Raw genomic sequence first — 24090 nt, forward strand, 5'->3', positions numbered from 1 at the left:
TTTGGAGAACCTAACAAAGATATATAGAATCATAGTAAAGTCAACATGCCATGATCTTGAATCAGTTTGGTATCTTACTTTATCTGTAACTGGATACAACTATTAACAGAATGTGCTTACTGAGAAAATATTCTAATAAAAAATGTAGGTATAAACTAGACTTTGAAAGTAACTAAAATATGCTCTTTAGTTCAGATTTTTAGCCAACCAATCACAGAAATGAAGAGATCCTTTTCCTGCTAATTACATTCACTAAAGCCTGCTTTACTTCCTTATTCCTGAGGCTGTAGATCAGAGGATTCAACATGGGGATCACCACCGTGTAGAGCACAGAAGCCACTTTGTCCTGATTCAGGGAGTAGCTGGAACTAGGTCTCAGGTAAGTATAGATGCAGGTGGTGTAGAACAGAATTATGGCTGTCAGGTGAGAGGCACACGTGGAGAAAGTTCTGTGCCTCCCCTCCCCTGAATGCATAGAAAAAATGGAGAAGAGAACTTAGGAGTAGGAAGAGAGGATGACAAGCAGAGTCCCCACAATATTCACACCAGCCAAAATAGAACTTACGCTTTCTTTCAGGATTGTGACAGAACAAGAGAGCTTGAAAAGTGGGGGGCTGTCACAGAAGAAGTGATGGATGACATTGGATCCACAGAATGACAAGCTGCTGACATGGCTTGTGTTGACTGTGGAGTTCAGCAACCCTGCAGCAAAAGCCCCGGCTGCCATTTTTAGGCAGACTGTCCTGGACATGATCAAGGAGTAAAGCAGTGGGCGACATATGGCCACGTACCGGTCATAGGCCATTAACCCAAAGAGGATGCATTCGGTTGACGCCAGGGCGATAAAGAAGTACATCTGTAGGAAGCAGCCAGCAAAAGAGATGGTTTTCTTCTCTGATAATAAATCTGCCAGCATCTTTGGGGTGATGGTGGTTGAGTAACAAACGTCCACAAAGGACAGGTTAGCCGGGAAGAAATACATAGGTGTGTGAAGCCAGGAATCGATCCTGATTAAGAGGATCATCCCGATATTTCCCAGTACTGTAAGTGTGTAAATCACAAGAAAAAACAGAAAGAGGATAATCTATAGCTCCAGTGTGTCTGCTAATCCCAACAGGATGAACTCAGTCAGTGAGGTATAATTTTTTCTGGTCATTTATGAGAAATATATTTTGTGTAAACTTTGTATTAGTTGTAAATATTTTCCTCTCTAAAAGTTTACCAAAAAAAAAAAAAGAAGTGTTAATAGGACAGTTACATATGGCAAAGAAATAAACAAAAACCTAGAATAATATGTCATAATTACTGGAATTACTGAAGTAATAGGAATATTAGAGGACCCATGGGTAAGCATTTACATGTAATAAACGATTGTATTGAATTGGAGTTGTAGGCTTCTCAAATCACTGGCTGAAGTCCACATACTCTCTTTCTGCGAATGCAAATACTTTGTTCTATTGTTTCTATACTAGCCCACATCCAAAATGTAAAATAATAAAAATATTCTTGCTAAAATTTCTCCCATTCTCAGAGCAGGTATGTGAATTTAACTCAAATGCATTCTTCTGTAATTTTCTCAAAACCACTCTGTACATTCTTCAACTCTAAAATTCATACTTTATCTCTTGCGAATGGCTTATGTGTAGCCCTAAGCAGCAAAAAGAGTGACCATTTCAAATAATCAATATTTTGACATCTATTGTATCCTTAAAAATAACTTAGTGATGTTTTAAAAGTAAACCAAATGATTGTTATACTACAATGTCCATTATCAAGTTAATTCCAAGAAGCAGCCGACAGGGTACCTATCCACCTTACTTAATAACATCACCAAATCTTTAAAACTTCCTCCGCAGATGGCTACTTACCTAAGTAAGTAACTATTTTTTTTTATCAGAGGTTCTTAGTTGGAGCTTAAAAATAAAAGAAGAAAATTTAATTTAAAAAATGCAATGGAAAATTGAATTATCTATTGGTAAAATCTTAAGATGTCCTATGATTAAATACATGTTACTGCGATTGTATTTTGTTTTTCTCCAAGAAGACAGGGTAACCATGGGGAGTAGATTATAGCTATTAATTGCAGAGTCAATTCTCTACAGGCAGGAGCTCTGTCTCAAAACAATATTAAATATAATATGATCACATAGAGATGTATGGAATCAGACATTATGAAAGTCTTACATCATAAAGTGGTTTGTGACCTCTGGAAAATACTTTTTAATTGTCTACACTGACTCTCTCTGTGTCTGTATTTTTAGCTTATTCTAAGTGCGTGACTAAACTATCATTCTCCCCCTGTGCCATTTCAGTGTGTGTGTGCACCCCTCTTTTTTTCAGTGTGAGTTAAAATTCAGCTATTTTCCTGTATAAAGGTAGTGAGAAAGGGTAGTTAATAAATATCTATTGTATGATTTTTAAAGAAATGCTATAACCTGAGCAAATAGCACAAAAGATTTAAAAATTAATATATATTTATGATTTTGAAATTATGTTGGTTTTTGCCGTTGCTATTTGTGATTCTGACCCTGCAAAGACATGAAAGTATAGATTTTCTAGATCTAAATTCAAAAATAAGACAAGGTAAAATATACTACATTGGGTATTCAAATGCAAAGAGAGTCTATTTGCATATGGAACTCATAATGCAGCAAATGCAATGTTAATTATTTTGTTTAAATTCTCAATTACTTCTCTCAACCATTCTTTCAGGTTGACATTATTATTCGCACATTTTGTAGATGAAAAAGTAAGGCTTTAATCTGTTAAACAACTTCCCCAAAGATAAACTGTTAGTAAGTGGAGGAATATACTTGAACACAATCTTCAACGTTAAGAACTAATACCGAGCTCGCTATTTCTATCATGCTCCATTTTAACTTATATGTGTATATATGTGTGTGTATGTTTGCGTGTATGTGTATATGTAGCGTATGTGTATGTATATCTCACAGTGAATCTAATCCTCCAATCTTCAAGCATGTAGGAGACATCAGCATCTAAAGGGAGGCCTCTAACATAATGCAAAAAATTGGTTAAAAAGTTGACTTTTAAAGATCTCACCATCATGTCTGATATGGTTTGGCTGTGTCCCTACCCAAATCTCATCTTGAATTGTAGTTTCCATAATCCTCACATGTCATAGGAGGGACACCATGGGAGGTAATTGAATCATGGGAGTGGTTACTCTCATGCTGTTCTTTTGTGATAGTGAGTGAGTTCTCATGAGATCTGATGGTTTTATAAGGGACTTTTCACTCTCTTGCTCATTCTACTTCTCCTTGCTGCTGCCATGTGAAGAAAAATATGTTTGTTTCCCCTTCTGCCATGATTGTAAGTTCCCTGAGGCCTCTCCAGCCATGCTTAACTGTGATTCAATTGAACTTCTTTCCTTTATAAATTACTCAGTCTTAGGTATGTCTTTATTAGCAGTGTGAGAATGGACTAATACAATGCCATCAAGAACTATGCCATGATTGATAATTACCAATTATATTTTCAGTATTTATTTGCTTATGTATATAAGAATACATAACTTAAGGAACGAAAGTATGTGAAATAATTTTTACTGGAGCAAACTCAACTGTGAATTAAAAGAGTTGGAGAAAAAACAATACATTCTCAATACATGAATTTTGTTAGAATCAAGGAGAGAAGATAATACTATGAAAAAAGAAGAGATTGGTGTTATTAAACCTTAAAAAAGCAAAGACTGAAAAATTAGAATGAACTGGAAATTTTAATTTAAACTTTTGAAAGGAGTTTATTCAGGAAGAAGCAGAAAGAACAATGAATAAAAATATTTTAATTCATGAATGTTTAAATGGGGACAATATGGCCTTAGAAACCATTAATTTCCTAAAGCCATTGTGGTATAGCTTTCCTACAAAAAGCTTTCATTCTTTTTTTTTTATACTTTTAAGTTTAGTGTACATGTGCACAACGTGCAGGTTTGTTACATATCTATACATGTGCCATGTTGGTGTGCTGCCCCCATTAACTCGTCATTTCGCATTAGGTATATCTGCTAATGCTATCCCTCCCCCCTCCCCCACCCCACAACAGTCCCTGGTGTGTGATGTTCCCCTTCCTGTGTCCATGTGTTCTCATTGTTCAATTCCCACCTATGAGTGAGAACATGCAGTGTTTGGTTTTTTGTCCTTGCGGTAGTTTGCTGAGAATGATAGTTTCCAGCTTCATCCATGTCCCTACAAAGGACATGAACTCATCATTTTTTATGGCTGCATAGTATTCCATGGTGTATATGTGCCACATTTTCTTAATCCGGTCTATCATTGTTGGACATTTGGGTTGGTTCCAAGTCTTTGCTATTGTGAATAGTGCCACAATAAACATACGTGGGCATGTGCCTTTATAGCAGCATGATTTATAATCCTTTGGGTATATACCCAGTAATGGGATGGCTGGGCCAAATGGCATTTCTAGTTCTAGATCCCTGAGGAATCGCCACACCGACTTCCATAATGGTTGAACTAGTTTACCAATGGAAAAACTCATTCTTAACGGTACAGTTTGATGAGACTTGACAACACATACAGTCTTGTAACCACTACCACAATTAAGACAGAATATTTCATTTAGCCTCATAAATTCCATATTTCTTTATATTTAATTCCTCTCCTTCCTGTAGTCCCTGACAACCACTGGGAAACCAGAGATATGATTTCTGTAATTCTTTTCCCCTTTTTGGAGTATGATCTAAGTGAAATCATACAGCTTATAGCCTTTCAAATGAGGCTTTCATCCTTACTATGATGTTTTGAAATTCAACCATATTGTTGCTTTTATCACTTTGTTTTTCGTGAGGTTTTTTTGCCTTTATAAAAAAGAAACTTCCAAAAGCAATGGACTAATGGACTACTACTTAGTAGTCCATTCTCTTCTGTTAACACTAACTGAGAGAAAATGACATTGTTTCCAAATAAGAGCCATTATAAATAAAGCTTGTCTTTGTATCTACATATTTTTAAAATTTCACTTGGGTAATAACTGGAAGTCTATTGGATCATAAGGTAAGTAAAAGCTATTTAAGAGACTGACAAACTTTTACAACATTTTAAAACAGTGTTTTGTGTCAACACAACAATGTCTGGGAGTTCTTGTTGCTCTAAATCATTACCAGCACTTGGCATTTTCTTTCTTTTAAATTTTTTAGCTAGTCTGATAGGTGTGTCATTATTTCTCATTGTGGTTTTAATTTGAATTTCCCTAACAACTAATCATTTTAAAGATTTTATATGTTTTCTTGCTATCTCTATTTTTTGTTGTTTTGGTAAAATGTCTGTGAAAATTTTCTCTTTGGTTGTTCGTTTTATTATTATTGTTTTTTCATAGTTCCTTTTATATCCTGGATACAAGTCCTTTAATGCATATGCACTTTGACAATGCATGTTTTCAGTTTATGCCTTGACTTTACATTTTTGAGAGTAGCTTTTTATAAGCAGAGGTAATTTCAATTAAGTGAAGCAAGTACATGGATACAAAGACAAGCTTTATTTATAATGGCTCTTATTTGGAAACAATGTCATTTTCTCTCAATTAGTGTTACATAAGAGAATGGAATACTACTTAGCAGTCATTATTAAGTCCATTGCTTTTGGAAGTTTCATTTTTATAAAGGCAAAAAAAAAACCCACAAAAAACAAATAAAATGATACAAGCAACAACATGGTTGAATTTCAAAACATCACAGTAAGGATGAAAGCCTGATTTCAAAGGCTACAGGTTGTATGATTTCACTTAGATTATATTCTAAAAAGGGAAAAGAATTACAGAAATCACATCTGTGGTTTCCCAGTGGTTATCAGGGACTAGAGGAAGGAGAGGAATTAAATACAAAGAAGTATAATGGAATTTATGAGGCTTTACTTATATGTTTGTGTTTTCTTGTGTAATGTCTAAGAAATATTTTCCTAACCCCAGGTCAAAAAGATTTTCTTCTGTTTTATTTAAGTGTTTTCTGTTGTTTCAAGTTTTAAATTAGGTCTATCATTTTCCCCTTGATTTTGATATGCAGTTTAATAAAGGATTTGTGGTTTATTTCTTCCTTCCTTTCTTTCTCTCTATTTTCTTTTTATTTTTATCATAAATTAATTTCCAATTTATCCACTACCATTTTTCAAAACACCATCATTTTTATATAGTCTTACTTTGGTATTTTGTGAGATTGTATTGGCTATATATAGAGAGAGAGATCAATTTCTGAACTCTATGCTGTTCTTGATTACTGTAGATTTATCATTCAATTATTTTAGTTTTTAGTGTACAATAAATTATTTTTTTCTGTACTCATCATGTTACACTATCAAAAGCTTTTAAGTAAAGATTTCTGTTAAAAATTTTCTATTAATGTTACTTATTTTTATTCAAAAAATAAATATATAATTAACAAATTAACATATTAGATATTGAAATGTGTTGACTTGATATGTGTACAAATTATTTAATGATTATCACAATCAAATTCATTAACATATCCATATCCTTATATGCTGTATATAAAATATCCAGAACTTGTTTATCTTGTAAATGAAAGATTATACCCTTTCGTTAACATCTACGCATTCTCCTCCACATTCTCTCAGAGAGTGTATAACACCTTTCTACTCTGTTTCTATGAATTCAACTTTTTTAGATACCACACACATCTGTGATCATGCAGTATTTGTCTTTCTGTGCCTGGCTTATTGCATTTAGTCTAATGCCCTCCAGGTGCATCAATATAGTTGAAAGTGTCAGGATTTCCTTCTTTTATGACACTGAATAACATTTTATTGTATGCCTACACCACATTTTCTTTCTCCATTTATCCATTGATAGACACATAAGTTGTTTCCATATGTTGGCTACTGTGAAGAATGGTGCAATGAATGTGGGAGTGCAGATATCTCTCTGAAATTCTGCTTTCACTTCATTGGATATACACCAGAAAGGAGACTGCTGGATTATGTGGTAGTTCTATTTGTACTTTTAACTGGAACATTTAAGTTGCTTTCCTTAATGGCTGTACTTATTTACATTCCTACCAACAGCATATAAGGGTTCTCTTTTTTCACATCCTTGCCAACACTTCTTAGCTTTTGTTTTTTGGAAAATGTGGTACATGTACACTATGGAATCATACGCAGCCATAAAAAAGACAAAATAGTAATCCATGATGTTCACATACCATGCTTTCTTTATCCAGTCCACCACTGATGAGCATCTATAATAGGTTGACTTAATTTCTTTGCTATTGTGAACAGTGCTGTCATGAACATAAGCTTATATGTGTTGTTTTGGTAAAATAATTTATATTCCTTTGGGTATATACTCAGTAATGGGATTGCTAGATTGAATGGTAGCTCTATATTAAATTCTTCGAAAAGTTTCCAAACTGCTTTCCACAATAGTTGAGCTAATTTTCATTCCCATGATCAGTGTATAAACATTCCCTTTTCTCCACAGCCTCATGAACATCTGTTAGTTTCTGACTTTTTAATAATGGCCATTCTGAGTTGTGTGAGATGGTATCTCCTTGTGGTTTTGATTTGCATTTCTCTAATGGTTAGTGACGTTAAGCAAGTTTTATATGCTGGTTGGCTGCATGTATGTCTTCTTTTGAGACATGTCTGTTCATGTCCTTTGCGCATGTTTTAATGGAGGTGTTTATTTTTTGCTTGTTGATTTGTGTAAGTTCCTTATAGATGCCGGATATTAACTGTTTGCCAGATGCATAGTTTGCAAATATTTTCTGTCATTCTGTAGGTTGTCTGTTTACTTTGTTGATAGTTTCTTTTGCTATGCAGAAGATCTTTAGTTTAATTAGGTCCTATTTTTCTATTATTGTTTTTATGGTAATTGTCTTGGAGAGTTCATGAAATCTGTGCCCAGGCCTATGGCCACAATAGTATTTTCTAAGATTTCTTGTAGTTATTTAAAAAGAGTTCTGGGTTTTACATTTAAGTCTTTAATCCATCTTGAACTTATTTTTATGTATGGTGAAACGTAGGGGTCTAGGTATTATCTTCTGCATATGGCTAGCCAGGTATCCCAGCACCATTTATTAAACACAGGGCATTTGTCGATTTTGCTAATAATCAGATGGTTGTAGGTACGCAGTTGTATTTCTGGGTTCTCTAACCTGTTCAACTGAATTATGTGTCTGTTTTTGTGCCAGTACCATGCTATTTTGATTACTAGAGCCTTGCAGTAGAGTTAGAAGTTGGGTAGTCTTATGTCCCCAGTTTTTTTCCTTTTGCTTAGGATTGCTTTCCTATTTGGGTTGTTTTTTTTGGTTACACATGAATTTTAGGATTTTTTTTTCTAATTACATGTCTTACAAGGGTCCTTAATGTAGTGCTACATATGGAAACAAGACTGTTACCTGGCCCCACAAAAATACATGTAAGTACATAGCCCATTGACACTATAAAGCAACTATAAAATTAAGCCTGCACAATCAGTTAACATGATGACAGGATCAAATCTTTACATCACCATATTAACTTTGACTGTAAATTGTTTAAATGCCCCACGTGAAAGGCACAGAGGGACAAGTTGGATAAATAAGCAAGACTCAACTGTATGTTGTCTTCAAGAGACACATCTCAAAAGTAATGACACCCACAGACTCAAAGTAAAGGGATAGGGAAAGCTAGATCAAGAAAACAGAAAATGAAAAAGAGTACGAGTTGCTATTTTTATTACAAACAAAATGGACTTTAAACCAGCAATGATCAAAAAGGAAAAGAAGGGTATGAAATAATGATGAAGAGTTCAATTCAACAAGAATACTTAACTATCCTAAATATATATGCTCACAACAGTAGAGGACCCAGATTCATGAAACAAGTTATTTGATACCTATGACAAACTTAGGTAACCAAACAATAATAGTGAAGGATTTCGAAAAACCACTGACAGTAGTAGACAGATCATTATGGCATAAACCTAACAAAGATATTTGGGATCTATATTCCACACTTGGCCAAATGAACCTAACAGACATCTACAGAATACTCCATCCAGCAACAGAATATGCATTCTTCCCATCTGCACCTGGCACATACTCTAAAATCAACCACATGCTTGGTCATAAAGCAATTATCTACAAATTCAAAAACCTGACATATACCAACCATACTTTCAGACACAGAGTGATAAAATAAAAGTCAAAACAATAATATCTCTGAAAGCTATACAATTATATGGAAATTAAACAATCTGCTCCAAAATGAGTTTTGGGTAATCAATGAAATTATGGCAGGAATCAAGAAAATTTTTAAAACGAATGAAAACAAAGGCACAACCCACCAGAGTCTCTGGGACTCACTAGAGCAGTGTTAAAAAAAAAGTTGATAGCAGTAAATACCCACATCAACAAGTTAGAAGATCTCAAATTAACAACCTAACAGCACACCTAGAGAAATTAGAAAAATGAGAGCAAGCCAATCTCAGAGCTAGCAGTTGAAAAGAAATCAACAAAAACAGGACTGAAGAAAACAAATTTGAGACGTGAAAAAACATAGAAAAGCTCAATGAAAACTAGTTTGTTCTTTGAAAGAATGAATAAGATTGACAGACCACTAGCTAGAGTAATCAAAAAGAGAGAAGATCCAAATAAAAGCAATCAGAAATAAGAAAAGGGGTACTACCACCAGCCCCATAGAAATGCAAAAAATAAAAGAAATCTAAGAGACTATTATGAACACCTCTATGCACACAAACTACAAAACTTAGAATAAATTAATAAATTCCTGGAAACATATAATCTAAAGTTTAGTCTTCCCAAGACTAAACTGGGAAGAAATGGAAACCCTGAACAGACCAATTACAGGTACCAGAATTGAATCAGTAATAAAATTCCTACCAACAAGCAGAATCCCAACACCAGATGGATTCCCAGCTGAATTCCACCAGTCAAGTATAAAGAGAGCCTGGTACCAATCCTCCTGAAATTATTCCAAAAAAAAAAAAAATAGAGGAGGAAGGACTCTTCTCTAAGTCCTTCTATGAGGCCAGCATCATTCTGATATCCAAACCTGGCAGAGAAACAACAACAAAAAAGAATACTACAGGCCAGTATCTCTGATGAGCATCGATGGAAAAATCCTCAACCAAATGCTAGCAAACTGAATCTAGCAGCACCTCAAAAAGATAATCCACTATGATCAAGCAGGATTTACTCCTGGGATACAAGGTTGGTTCAACACACAAAAATCAATAAATGTGATTCATCCCACAAACAGAACTCAAAACAAAAAAATCACATAATCATTCCAATGGATGCAGAAAGGTCTACTGATAAAAATTCAACATCTGTTTATATTAAAAACCTCAAAAAAGTAGGCTTTGAAGGAACATACCTCAAAATAATAAGATTAATCTTTGACAAACCCACAGCCAATGTCATACTGAATGTGAGAAAGCTGAAATCATTCCCCCTGAGAACTGGAATAAGACGAAGGTGCCTACTTTCAACATTCCTATTCAACAGAGTAATCGAAGGCCTAGCTATTGCAGTCAAGTAGGAGAAAGAAATAAAAGGCACCAAATAAGAAGTGAGGAAGTCAAATTATCTCTCACCTGAGCTCTATAATCCCCTAACCTGATTAGAGAGTCACAGTGACATTTCAGTTTTCCTGAAATCAATGTCAGATTAGAGCAGGTGTCCAGTAGTACCCAGAAGGTCTTTTTTTAATCCTCCTTTTCCCCAGTGCATAGTTATTCTGGTAAAAGACCACGGGTCCCTTTGGGGAAGGCTTGGGAAGAAGATTAGCAGTATGAATTGTTAGTAGTTTACTGGGGTCCTTCTTGGAAAAAATCTGGCCTCCCATTCATTCAAGGGGTTCTGGGTCTATAAACTAGCTCAAGTCCAGGAATTGACTGAGGGGCCATGATTCTCTGTTTTTATTATTTGAGTTAGATTTTTACCCACTGAACTTTCAAGTTTTCTGCTTTTACAGATCCAGCAGGAATTTAGTAGGCTTCCTATCTATTTCACTTCCAGCAACACCAAGGTTAACTAGCCAAAGCCACAGGTCAACACAAGGCACACAATTCTGACTGTTGCTTTGTCTCTGCTGTCTATTATGGTAACTACATCAACCTTGCCTTTGGTAGCTTTGTGCTGCCACTTGACCCTGCTACCTTGGAATACAATTATTCTCATTGCATTTCTGTTTTCCAATGGAATGGCTGTGATTCTTACTGTAAAATCTGGCCTGCAGAGAAGAGCAATCATGAAGCTTTTCAAGGATCCTAGGACTCTTCTCAAATATATGCATTTTTTATAATTGTTTATTTTTAATTTTTGTGGGTGCATATACATTGAATTTCTTGAAACTTAACCCAAAGGAGATCAGGCACCTCCCACTCACTCCAGGTGGGCCATTTTTTGGTCTGTGTTTCAGCCAACTAAACAATTAGACTTTTGCCCACTGAACTTGGAAGTGTTCCAAAGGAAACTTGGAAGAAGGGGGAGCTCCCTTTTTTTAACAAACTCTTCAACCTGTAACATTGAATATCTGTTTAGTGAGCCCATATCAATAAATTTAGCCAGAATAAAATTTATGAGCCTTCCACCATTATTCCACACTATTAGCATCTGTTCCCACCCATGTTTCCTAGATTTCTGTTGTATAAATCAGAGAACTCAAGCAGCTCTTTTGTGGTGGAGTGCACCTCCTCATGTGTCAAACTTTGTATCTCACCTTTGTGGTCTCCTGGGACTTGAGTCTATTTATGCTATAGAAGCAAAGAAGGTTGGTGGAATGAATCCTGAGAAGAATTAGCATTGTCTTGCTCAGCAACTACCTCAGAAGAGGCCATTAGATTTAATCACCTCAGGAAGATTTAATCACCTCAGGAAGAGAGATACCACTATGGGTGAGGAGGCTACCACCACTAGGGTGTGGGGAGGTCACTAAAACTGGAAAGCAAGACGCACAATATAAGAGTTTAATATCCGCATCTTTGCCAGGATTTTCCCACACATCCCCATTCTAACTGACAGGATCTAATTCCCTCCAAACCAATGACCTCTCTTTGATATTAGAAGTCTTTCAATTCTGATAATTGAACTCTCCTTATAAGTCAGTCAATCAAATGATGAGAACTTTTCTTGATTTTCAGCAATTTCAGCTTTGTGGCTACAGGAGAGATTTTCCTTCAGGATGTACTTAGAAGCTCTTAAGCTATTTACGTAGAGCTAGAGCCAGGAATTCAAAACCCTGAGCTCATCCTCTTCTTTCCTCACTTTGTCCAGCAGTAATAAACCAATGTCATTATATTCCTTATTTTTCCACAAATGTATGAAAGTATCATACGTGAAGTTAACAAGTTCCTTGACTCTTAAAAGGAGTTGATTAGAAGTATGCAATGCAGATATTTTGCATAACTCTATAAACAATTCATGACATGGATTGTCAGTGCTCTCTGCGCTATTGGAAGTAGGGTCCTTAGCATTTTTATGCCTAATTAGAGAGTCAATTCTACAAACCTCAAAACTAACTGGGAAAACTCATCCTTAAAATTCTGTTTCTCCAAGCAATAGGGAACAGGCTCCCTATTTAATAAATGGTGCTGGGATAACTGGCTAACCTTATGCAGAAGATTAAAATTGGACCTTTACCTTTCACCATATACAAGAATCAACTAAAAATGGGTTATGGATTTAAATGTAAAACGTAAAACTATAAAAACCCTAGAAAAATACCTAGGAAATACCATTCTGACATAGGCTCTGGCAAAGATTTCATGACAAGGATTCCAAAAGCAATTGCAACAAAACCAAAATTGACAAGTGAGACCTAATTAGTCTAAAGAGCTTCTGTAGAGCAAAGGAAGTTATCAACAGAGTAACCCTACAGAACGGGAAAAAGTATTTGCAAACTATGCATCTCACAAAAGCCTAATAACCAGAATTACAAGGAACTTAAACAAATTAACAAACAAACAAAAAAACTCTATAAAAAATAGGCAAAACTTGTGAACAGACACTTCTCAGAATAAGACATACACACATGTCTTATTTCAACAAACATGAAAAAATGCTCATCTCTAACCATTAAAGAAATGCAAATAAAAACCACAATGAGGTTCCATCGCTCACCAATCAGAATTTCTATTATTAAAAAGTCAGAAAATAACATGATGGTGAGGCTGTGGAGAAAAGGGAATGTTTATACCCTGCTGTTGAGAATGTAAATTAATTCCGTCATTGTGGAAAGCAGTTTGGAGATTTCTCAAATAATTTAAAACAGGACTTCCATTTGAACTAGAAATCTCATTACTGGGAATATACCCAAAGGGGTCATTCTACCATAAAAGCACATGCCAGCATATGTTCATGGCAACATTTTTCACCATAGCAAAGACAGGTATTCAATCTAGATGCCCATCAACAGTGGACTAATTCAAGAAAATGTGGTACATGTAGACAATGGAATACTACACAGCCATAAAAAAGAATCAAATCTTGTCATTTGTAGCAACATGCTTGGAGTTGGGGGCCATTGTCTCAAGGGAAATAAATTAGGAATAGAAAACCAAATGCTACCTGTTCTCATTCATAGGTGGAAGCTAAACATTGAGTATACATTCACACAAAGTAGAGAATAGACATTGGGGCATACTGGAGGGAGAGGCTGGGAAGAGGGTAAGGATGGAAAAAGTACTCATCAGGTACTATGCTCATGACCTGGGTGATGAAGTAATCTGTACACCAAACCCCTGTGACATGAAATTTGCCCATGCAAGAAACTTGCAAATACACTGTCTGAACTTAAAGTAAAAGATGGAAAGAAAAAAATATATATGTTTCTCTACAACCACTCTTAGCACACAAATCTGTATCAGTCAAGGTTTTTCAGAGAGACTCATCAATGGAATATATGTAAAGACAGATATATGAGGAGAGATTTATTAGGGGAATTGATTTACATAATTACAGAGGCTGAAAAGTCCCACAATAGGCTCTCTGCAAGCTGGAGAACCAGGAAAACCAGGAACATGGCTCAGTCCAAGTCCAAAGGCTGCAGAATCAGGGAAGACAGAGGCCTGATAACCCCGAGCAGGCAGGGAGTTTCTGGTGTCAACCCCAGAGTCCAAAGGCTGGAGAACCAGGAGTTCTGACGTCCAGGGGCTGGAAAAAAGGATGCCCCAAATCCAGGAGAGAAAGTGTAAATTTGCCTTTCCTCTGCTTTTTTGTTCTGTTCAGGCACCCAGCTGATTATATGGTGCCCACTCACATCTACTTTAGATCTTTCCCACTCAGTCCACTGACTCACAGTCTTATCTACTTGGTAATACCCTCGCAGACACACTCAAAAATGATGCCTTATCAATTACCTAACTATCCTTTAATCCGGTTGAATTAACACCTACAATTAACTATCACAGCCTCATTCTATCAGTCCACGTTACTTGGCTCTATTGAGCCTTACTATTACAGGATAAAGCTATATAATTACAAACAACCATAGACATACCTTTGTTATTTGCGCTTTTTTCTTTTTTTTTTTTTTTTTGAGATGGTGTTTCACCATGTTGCCTAGGCTGGCATTTGCTCTTAAAATGTGTTGTCTGTTCTTTTTGACTAAAGCTCACCAAATACAGCATTTCAGATGATTCTTACACAGACTTCTGTAACACATAATTTGGGCATAATGATTTTATGATTTGTAAGATAATTTTTCAACCTTTATTTACATTTTTTTTCCATTTTTTCTTTTTCTTTTTGAGAAAAGTTCTTGCTCTGTTGCCCAGGCTGGAGTGCAGTGGCACAACCTCTGTTCACTGAAGCCTCCATCTCCTGGGATAAAGCAATCCTCCCATCTCAACCTCCCAAGTAGCTGGGACTACAGGAGCAGGCCACTACACCTGGCTATTTTTTGTATTCTTAGTAGAGATGGGGTTTTGCCATGTTGGCCAGACTGGTCTCAAACTCATGAACTCAAAGGATCTGCCCATCTAGGCCTCCCAAAGTGCTGGGACTACAGGTGTGAAGCATCACACCCAGCCTGTTCACATTTGTATGCTGTTTATAAGCATTACGTTTCCCAGCTTCCAGCTTCTATTATTATAAACCTTCTGTTTCCATGCCCTCTGTGTATTCTTTTTTTTTTTTTATCATTCTGCTTCTTTAACCAGTATATTAAGAAACCTGACATACTCTCAACATAAGAAAGCTAATAAATTGCATTTTATTTACTTTGTATTTGTTTTACAACATACAGTTACAATGATTATACAATTTCAGGAGACTGAGAATTTGAAGTCTGATTCAGAAATTTAGCATTTTTGACACAGATTATCAGATCGATTTATTGCTTGCAAACCTTAATCAATATCAATCACCCCATGTTTTAGTAAAAAATATGAGGGTAATAATTTTTGTTAAATTGCTGAGATATTCCAGGCACTCTTCTGAGGCTTAGGGATGGTGCATGGATATTTGCAACATTTTCATAGCAGCATTAAATCACACAATTTAAAGAGAATTGTAAAGATAGTAAATATAACATTTACAAGCAAAGCTGTAAATTGTATCTAAGTTCATAAGCAAATTTCTGCATTTCTCCTTTCAATGTCATACATTGTGTTTGATTCTATATATTTGTTTCTGTATGTTATCAATTAAATGAATATATCTTTGTGTTTTCCTTTTCTACAGATTAAATATTCTCACATCAACTTATCTACCTCGTGTCTGATTTTTTTCCATACACCCGACCATCTGTGTATTTCCTTCTTGACATAACATTGCTTATCTCTATCTTTTGAAATATATTGACAATGAATTAACATAGTATTTTTTATTTCCCTAGTGTGAATTCAGAGATTGTTACTTCATTTAATTACTATTTTTAAAGTCTATGACATCTCATGCATTAAATATTCATGAAAATGATGTGTTTATTGGTTTTTATTTATCAAGCCAAATGGAAAAATATGTTTACACAGTAATAGCAAAACATGTTATACATTTACTGCCTTAATATAAGGCTCTATCTACTAATACCCTTCTGTTTGTTTGTTTTATTTGGATCCATGTTAATTCTTGAATATGGAGGCTTTCATATTTTTCCAATTTGTTTGCTCACTTTTTCAGTTTTGCGGTATTTTGATTTTGTAAACTAGTCTCAATTTGGCCTCACTTAATCACTGATAAAGGTATTGACCAAAATGCTAAAACCTGATGACATATATTTCAAACTGCTCTCATTAATTTTAAAGAATAAATAAATTACTCGAAAACTATGGAACAAGACAAAACATTTATATCTGTATATTTTTGGAATGTGGTAACTTTAAACAATCAAGCAAAAGCAAACACTAAGAAACTTACAAAATCATAAACAAAAGAGATAGCAAAGAGACAAAAAAATCCTTATTAAATTCATAAGAAAGTATTCAGCAAACATTGCCAGATTCCAAAGAAAGAAGAGAACTAGAAAATCACATTGAATATAATAATTGAGTTTTTAAATGTTTTTTACAAGTTTAAATTTGTTAAATAAAATTTTAAAATACACTCGGAACATTTTTACATAAATGCGTTGAACAATAAGCAAGAAAATATGACTGTTTTTATGAAATTCACCTGAATGACCTCTTTATTACAGTCTGTATTGTATGCTGTGTCCACATCTCAGATGATGAGAACATCACCACTTCTATCTGGTATAACTTCAGCAGCAGAGGCAAAGACCGTGAAAATTTTTCCTTCAGATACTCCAGATAAGTACGGCTGTCGCTTTAGGAAGCCCTGGTTCTCATGCAGTTTCCTCTGCATGTCTACTAAGCAACTCCCCACCTATCTCCCTATCAATAATGCTTAGCTGTAATATTAATATTGATTTCAATTCACTTTTATTCTAATTTACTTGGTAACACCCTCACAGACACACTCAAAAATGATGCTTTACCAATTACCTAAGTATCCTTTAATTCAGTTAAATTGACACCTACAATTAACCATCACAGCCTCACTCTATCAGTCCATGTTACTTGGCTCTATTGAGCCCTACTATTACAGGATAAAGCTATGTAATTACAAACAACCATAGATATATCTTTGTTATTCGCGCTTTTTTTTTTTTTGAGATGGCATTTTGCCATGTTGCCTAGGCTGGCATTTGCTCTTAAAATGTGTTGTCTGTTCTTTTTGACCAATGCTCACCAAATACAGCATTTCAGATTATTCTTACACAGACTTCCGTAACACATAATTTGGGCACAATGATTTTATGATTTGTAGGATAATTTTTCAACCTTTATTTACATTTTTTTTTCTTTTTGAGAAAAATTCTTGCTCTGTTGCTCAGGCTGGAGTGCAGTGGCACAACATCTGTTCACTGAAGCCTCCACCTCCTGGAATAAAGCAATCCTCCCATCTCAACCTCCCAAGTAGCTGGGACTACAGGAGCATGCTGCTACACCTGGCTATTTTTTGTATTCTTAGCAGAGATAGGGTTTTACCAGCCTGGTCTCAAACTCATGAACTGAAAGGATCTGCCCATCTAGGCCTCCCAAAGTGCTGGGACTACAGGCGTGAAGCATCACACCCAGCCTGTTCACATTTGTATGCTGTTTATAAGCATTACGTTTCCCAGCTTCCAGCTTCTATTATTATAAACCTTCTGTTTCCATGCCCTCTCCAAGTCTGTATTCTTTTTTTTATCTTTCTGCTTCTTTAACCAGTATATTAAGAAATCTGACATACTCTCAACATAACATAGCTAATAATATGCATTTTATTTACTTTGTATTTGTTTTACAACATACAGTTACAATGATTATACAATTTCAGGAGACTGAGAATTTGAAGTCTGATTCAGAAATTTAGCATTTTTGACACAGATTATCAGATCAATTTATTGCTTACAAAATTTAATTAATATCCATCACCCCATGTTTCAGTAACAAATATGCGAGTAATAATTTTTGTTAAATTACTGAAATATTCCAGGGACTCTTCTGAGGTTTAGAGATAGTGCATGGATATTTGCAACATTTTCATAACAGCATTAAATCACACAATTTAAAGAGAATTGTAGAGATAGTAAATACCACGTTTTCAACCAAAGCTGTAAATTGTATCTAAGTTCATGAACAAATTTCTGCATTTCTGCTTTTTGATGTCATACACTGTGTTTGATTTTCTATATATCTGTTTCTGTATATTATCAATAAAATGAATATATCTTTGTGCTTTTCTTTTCTAAAGATTAAATATTCTCACATCAACTTATCTACCTCATGTTTGATTTTTTTCCATACACCCGACCATCTGTGTATTACCTTCTTGACATAACATTGCTTATCTCTATCCTTTGAAATATATTGACAATGAATTAACATAGCATTTTTTATTTTATTTCTCCAATGTGAATTCAGAGATTGTTACTTCATTTAATTACTATTTTTAAACTCTATGACATCTCGTCTATTAAACACTCATGAAAATGATATGTTTACTAGTTTTTATTTATCAAGCCAAATTGAAAAATATGTTTACATAGTAATAGCAAAACATGTTATACATTTACTGCCTTAACACAAGACTCTATCTACTAATATCCTTTTGTTTGTTTTATTTGGATACATGTTAATTCTTGAATTTGGAGGCTTTCATATTTTTCCAACTTGTTTGCTCACTTTTTCAGTTCTGTGATATTTTGATTTTATAAACTAGTCTCTATTTGGCCTCACTTAATCACTGGTAAAGGTATTGACCAAAATACTAAAACCTGACGACATATATTTCAAACTGCTCTCATTAATTTTAAAGAATAAATAAATTACTTGAAAACCATGGAACAAGACAAAACATTTATATCTGTATATTTTTGGAATGTGGTAACATTAAACAATCAAGCAAAAGCAAGCACTAGGAAACTTACAAAATCATAAAACAAGAGATAGTACAGTAAAGAGACAAAAAAAAATCCTTATTAAGTTCATAAGAAAGTATTCAGCAAGCATTGTCAGATTCCAAAGAAGGAAGAGAATTAGAAAATCAGATCCAATATAATAATTAGGAGTTTTAAAATACTTTTACAAGTTAAGTTTATTTTAGATTAAATAAAATTTTAAAATACACTCCGAACATTTTTACATAAATGGATTGAACTACTTTTAGGATTCAAATGGTCCGTTTTAGGCCAACTCAGTTTGGCTGCAAGAAAATATGATTGTTTTTATGAAATTCACCTGAATGACCTCTTTATGACAGTCTATATTGGATACTCTGTCCACATCTCAGATGATGAGAACATCACCACTTCTATCTGGTATAATTTCAGCAGCAAAGGCAAAGATCATGAAAATTTTTCCTTCGGATACTCCAGATAAGTATGGCTTTCTCTTTAGGAAGTCCTGGTTCTCATTCAGTTTCCTCTGCAGGTCTACTATGCCAATTCCCTATCTCCCTATTAGTAACGCTTAGCTGTAATATTAATATTGACTTCAATTTACTTTTATTTTATTCTAACTAATAACAGTTTCTGTATACAGAAAATTGATGAAAGTATTTAAAGAAAATGTCAGATTTATTCAGTGACCATTAATCTACCTCTTTTGAAAGTATACACTGATTAAACTCTGTAACACCTAAATGTGTGTGCCTGTGGCTTGTGGCTTGTGTGTATGTGTTAATCTAGAAGAGAGAAAGGAAGAATAGGGTGGCTCAGCTCACTCGGGCTGCAGTAATAAAATACCTTAGGCTGGGTAATTTATAAGTAACAGAAATTTATTGCTCACAGTTTTGAAGGCTGGGGAATTCCAGGATCAAAGGACCAGCAGATTTGGTGGTTGACGTCTTGTTCTCTGCTTCAAAGGTGGTGTCTCCTTGCTGTTTCCTAACATGGCAGAAGGGGCAAACAGCTCTCTCGCACTACTTTTGTAAGGTCACTAATTCCACTCATGAGGGCTTCATCCTTATGATTAAATCACCTCCTAAAGACTCTACCTGTTAATGCTATTACATTGGTGATTAAGTTCCAATGTACAAATTTTGATGGGAACGTTCAGGCCTTAGCAGAGGGGCTAAAAAAGCTTGTGAGTAATAAATGAGAATGGAAAAAGCTGTAATTGATGCATTCCGATAGGACAGTAGCTCTTCTAATAGCTCATTTCTGTACAAATTAACATGAATACTTTAATGAATATAGGTTTGTATGGAAGAGGAGAGACATAAAAGGTGGATAAATCAGTGTCTGTTAACAGTACAGTCTTAAAATTTGATTTAGGCAACCCTCCAAGTTACAATTTGACCACCTAAAAAGGGAATTATATTTTAATTCAAAATGTTTCTATTGTATGTGATATTTAACCATCTGTTACAGATAAGAAATGAGGAAAATACAAACAATGGATAATCAAAAATATTGTATATGGATAGTATCATGTGACATTGTGGCTTTGGTTTCTAAACACTTAATCCCTTTCTTCTTGTAGTCAAGGTAAAATTAAAATAAGCCCCTAACTGTGAGAACTCAGTGAAGATTTAGAATGATTATAAAGTAAAGGCCCCTTGGTCTTTATCAGTTTGGGTAATTTGCTTTATCCCTAACTGCATACAAATATTTGAGTATTGGCAGAATGTGTTTAATGAGAAAATATTCTAATAAAAATTGTAGGCATGAGCTAGACTTTGAAAGTAACTAAAATATGCTCTTTAGCCCAGATTTTTAGGCAAAAAATCACAGAAATTAAGGGATCCTTTTCCTGCTAATTACATTCGCTAAAGCCTGCTTTACTTCCTTATTCCTGAGGCTGTAGATCAGAGGATTCAACATGGGGATCACCACTGTGTAGAACACAGAAGCCACTTTGTCCTGATTCAGGGAGTAGCTGGAACTAGGTCTCAGGTAAGTGTAGAAGGAGGTGGTGTAGAAGAGGATTATGGCTGTCAGGTGAGAGGCACACGTGGAGAAAGCTCTGTGCCTCCCCTCCCCTGAATGCATAGAAAAAATGGAGAAGAGAACGTAGGAGTAGGAAGAGAGGATGACAAGCAGAGCCCCGACCATATTCACACCAGCAAAAGTGGAAAAGATGCTTTCCTTCAAGTGTGTGTCAGAGCAAGAAAGCTTAAAAAGTGGGGGACTGTCGCAGAAGAAATGATGGATGACATTGGAGCCACAGAATGACAAGCTGCTGACATAGCTAGTGTTGACCATGGAGTTCAGCAACCCTGCAGCAAAAGCCCCGGCTGCCATTTTTAGGCAGACTGTCCTGGACATGATCAAGGAGTAAAGCAGCGGGCGACATATGGCCACGTACCGGTCATAGGCCATTAACCCAAAGAGGATGCATTCGGTTGTCGCCAGGGCGATAAAGAAGTACATCTGTAGGAAGCAGCCAGCAAAAGAAATGGTTTTCTTCTCTGATAATAAATCTGCCAGCATCTTTGGGGTGATGGTGGTTGAGTAACAAATGTCCACAAAGGACAGGTTAGCCAGGAAGAAATACATGGGTGTGTGAAGCCGGGAATCGATCTTGATTAAGAGGATCATCCCGATATTTCCGAGTACAGTAAGTGTGTAAATCACAAGAAATAACAGAAAAAGAATAATCTGTAGCTCCAGCGTGTCTGCTAATCCCAATAGGATGAACTCAGTCAGTGAAGTATAATTTTTTCTGGTCATTTATGACAAATATATTTTGTGCAAACTTTATATGAGATGAAAATGTTTCTCCCTTTGAAAGTTTATGGAAAAAAATAGAAATGTTAATAAGGATATTCACATATGGAAAAACCTAGGATAATATGGCATAGTCATTAAAGTGACTGAAGGCTGATTAGAAGACAAATGGATGAGCATGTGAATTTAATAAACAATGGTCTCTATTGAATTTGGGTTGTAGGTCTCTCAAATTTCTGATCTAAGTCTACATACTTCAGTTTCTGTAAATGTGCATACATTGTGCTATTTCTTCTATACCAACCCCCATTCAAATCCAAAAGACTGACACATTAATGCTAAAATCACTCCTATTTTCTTTGCAGGTATGTGAGTTTAACTAAAATACATTTTTTTTCTTGCCTTTAAAAGAGCTCTATACATTTAACTCCAAAATTTATACATTGCCACCTGCTGCAATAATAGGAATCATTTCAAGTAACACATATTTTGACATCTATTATATCCTAAAGAATGATATTTAATGTTTTAAAGTAATCCAGTTATTTTAGTTACAAAGTACATTATCAAATTAATGCTATGTAGCAGAAAATGTACCTGTCCACTGAAGTGAATACAGCAAAAAATCTTTATAACTTCCTTCCCATGCAGAGTTTTACCCAAATAGTCTATTATTTTCTTTTTAAACTGGGATTCTCACTTGTAGGTTAAAAAATATAAAAAAGAAACTTTATTTTTTAAATGCAGTGTAAAGTTGAACTATCCATTGGAAAAAGTTTAAGATTTAACCTTCTGATTAAATACATGCAGCTGCATTTTTATTTTGTTTTCCTTCAAGCAGATTGGGTGATCTTGGGGACTAGATAAGTATTAATTGAGGAGTCAATTCTCTAAAGGCAGGAACTTAAGTCTCAAAAGAAAGTTAAACCCAGGCTAGGGTTGTGGCTCACACCTGTAATCCCAACCTTTTGGGAGGCCAAGGTAAGCGGATCAGTTGATGTCAGGGATTTGAGACCAGCCTGGCCAACATGGCAAAACCCTTTCTGTATTACCCTGACTAATACAAAAAAGTTAGTCGTGCCTGATGGCGGCGCATGCCTGCAATCCCAGCTACTGGGGAGGATGAAGCACCAGAATCGCTTCAACCCCCAAGGAGGAGGTTGCAGTGAGCCATGATCACGCCGCTGCACTCCAGCCTGAATGACAGAGTGCGATTATTTAGCGCTTGTATCATAAAGTGATTTCTGACGTCTATGTAATTTTAAAGTCCCATTTAAAGTCAGTGAAAATGCTATGTATTGACCATTTACATTGTTTCTTTCTCTGTAGTTTTAGCTTATTCCAATTGGATGCATAGCCTAACACCAAATTATTATTCTTCCCTATCAAAAGGCAAAATTACACAAACGATTTTAAATATAGAATAGGTGTTTATTTGCAACTCTAGAATTGGGTAACATCTACTTCTATAAAATAGGATAAGAGATCCATTGAGCTGAGCAGAGGAGCTTGGCTTTACAGACAGAAAAGGATTGGAGAAAGCAGAAATAGGGGGAAAAAAGTAGCTTGGGGCTGGGTGCGGTGGCTCGTGCATGTAATCCCAGCACTTTGGGAGGCAGAGGCGGGCGGATCACGAGGGCCGGAGTTTGAGACCAGCCTGGCCAACATAGTGAAACCCCATGTCTACTAGAAAACAAAAAATTAGCTTGGCGTGGTGATGGGTGCCTGTAATCCCAGCTGCTTGGGCGACTGAGGCAGGAGAATCACTTGAACCCAGGAGGCCAAGTTTGCAGCGAGCCGAGATCGTGCCACTGCACTCCAGCCTGGGAGATCTGTCTTGCTCTGCAACTCTGTCTCAAAAAAAAAAAAAAAAAAAAAAAAAAAAAAGCTTGGTTATTTCAAAGCTACTTTTAGGGTTCACAGCCGTTTTAGGCCGACTCAGTTTGGCTGAAATCTCCTGTGTGTTTGGAAAACAGGATTGTTTCAAGTTTAGTTTGATTACCTGGCATTTAGGAGACCAGTTCAGAAAAATGGCCTCCGATAAATTTTGTTTAACATCCCCTATCCCCTTTGTCACTCTCTCCCTCTCTTTCTCTCTCTCTCTCTGTGCATTCCTTTGTCTATATGTTTAACTTCCAATCTAGCTCTATTTCTCATTATAAGTAATAAGAAAGGGAAACTTGCTAATATCCATTCTACAATGTTTAAAGAAATACTATCCTAAGCAAATAGGATAATGAATAAGTAAACCTAATTTCTTTTTAAAATTTTAAAGTTATGTGGACTTTTTGAAATTATTATTTGTGATTCTGATTCTACAAGGGGATGAAAGTTCATATTTTCTAGATCTCAATTCTCAAGATAGTAAAATAAACCACACTTGGGGTCCATATGAAAGGGAGTCTACTCATATAGGGAATTCATAATACATTAAGCATTA

At 35.4% G+C, this 24090-nt stretch overlaps 2 protein-coding genes across 2 annotated transcripts; both read right to left on the reverse strand.

Annotated features, from left to right (window-relative positions):
* Window positions 1–211: 211 nt before the first annotated feature.
* Window positions 212–1156, reverse strand: LOC100597139 (olfactory receptor 5F1-like). The gene is given in 1 exon segment (XM_030810114.1): window positions 212–1156. A coding segment is annotated over 1 exon segment (945 nt).
* A 19561-nt stretch (window positions 1157–20717) lies between these two features.
* On the reverse strand, window positions 20718–21653 carry LOC100597482 (olfactory receptor 5F1). The gene has a single exon (XM_003275277.3). The coding sequence runs from the start codon at window positions 21651–21653 to the stop codon at window positions 20718–20720; it is 936 nt and encodes a 311-aa protein (XP_003275325.3).
* Between the last annotated feature and the right edge of the window lie 2437 nt (window positions 21654–24090).

This window comes from Nomascus leucogenys, chromosome 4 (genome assembly GCF_006542625.1).
Source record: "Nomascus leucogenys isolate Asia chromosome 4, Asia_NLE_v1, whole genome shotgun sequence".
NCBI classification, from domain to species: Eukaryota; Metazoa; Chordata; class Mammalia; order Primates; family Hylobatidae; genus Nomascus; species Nomascus leucogenys.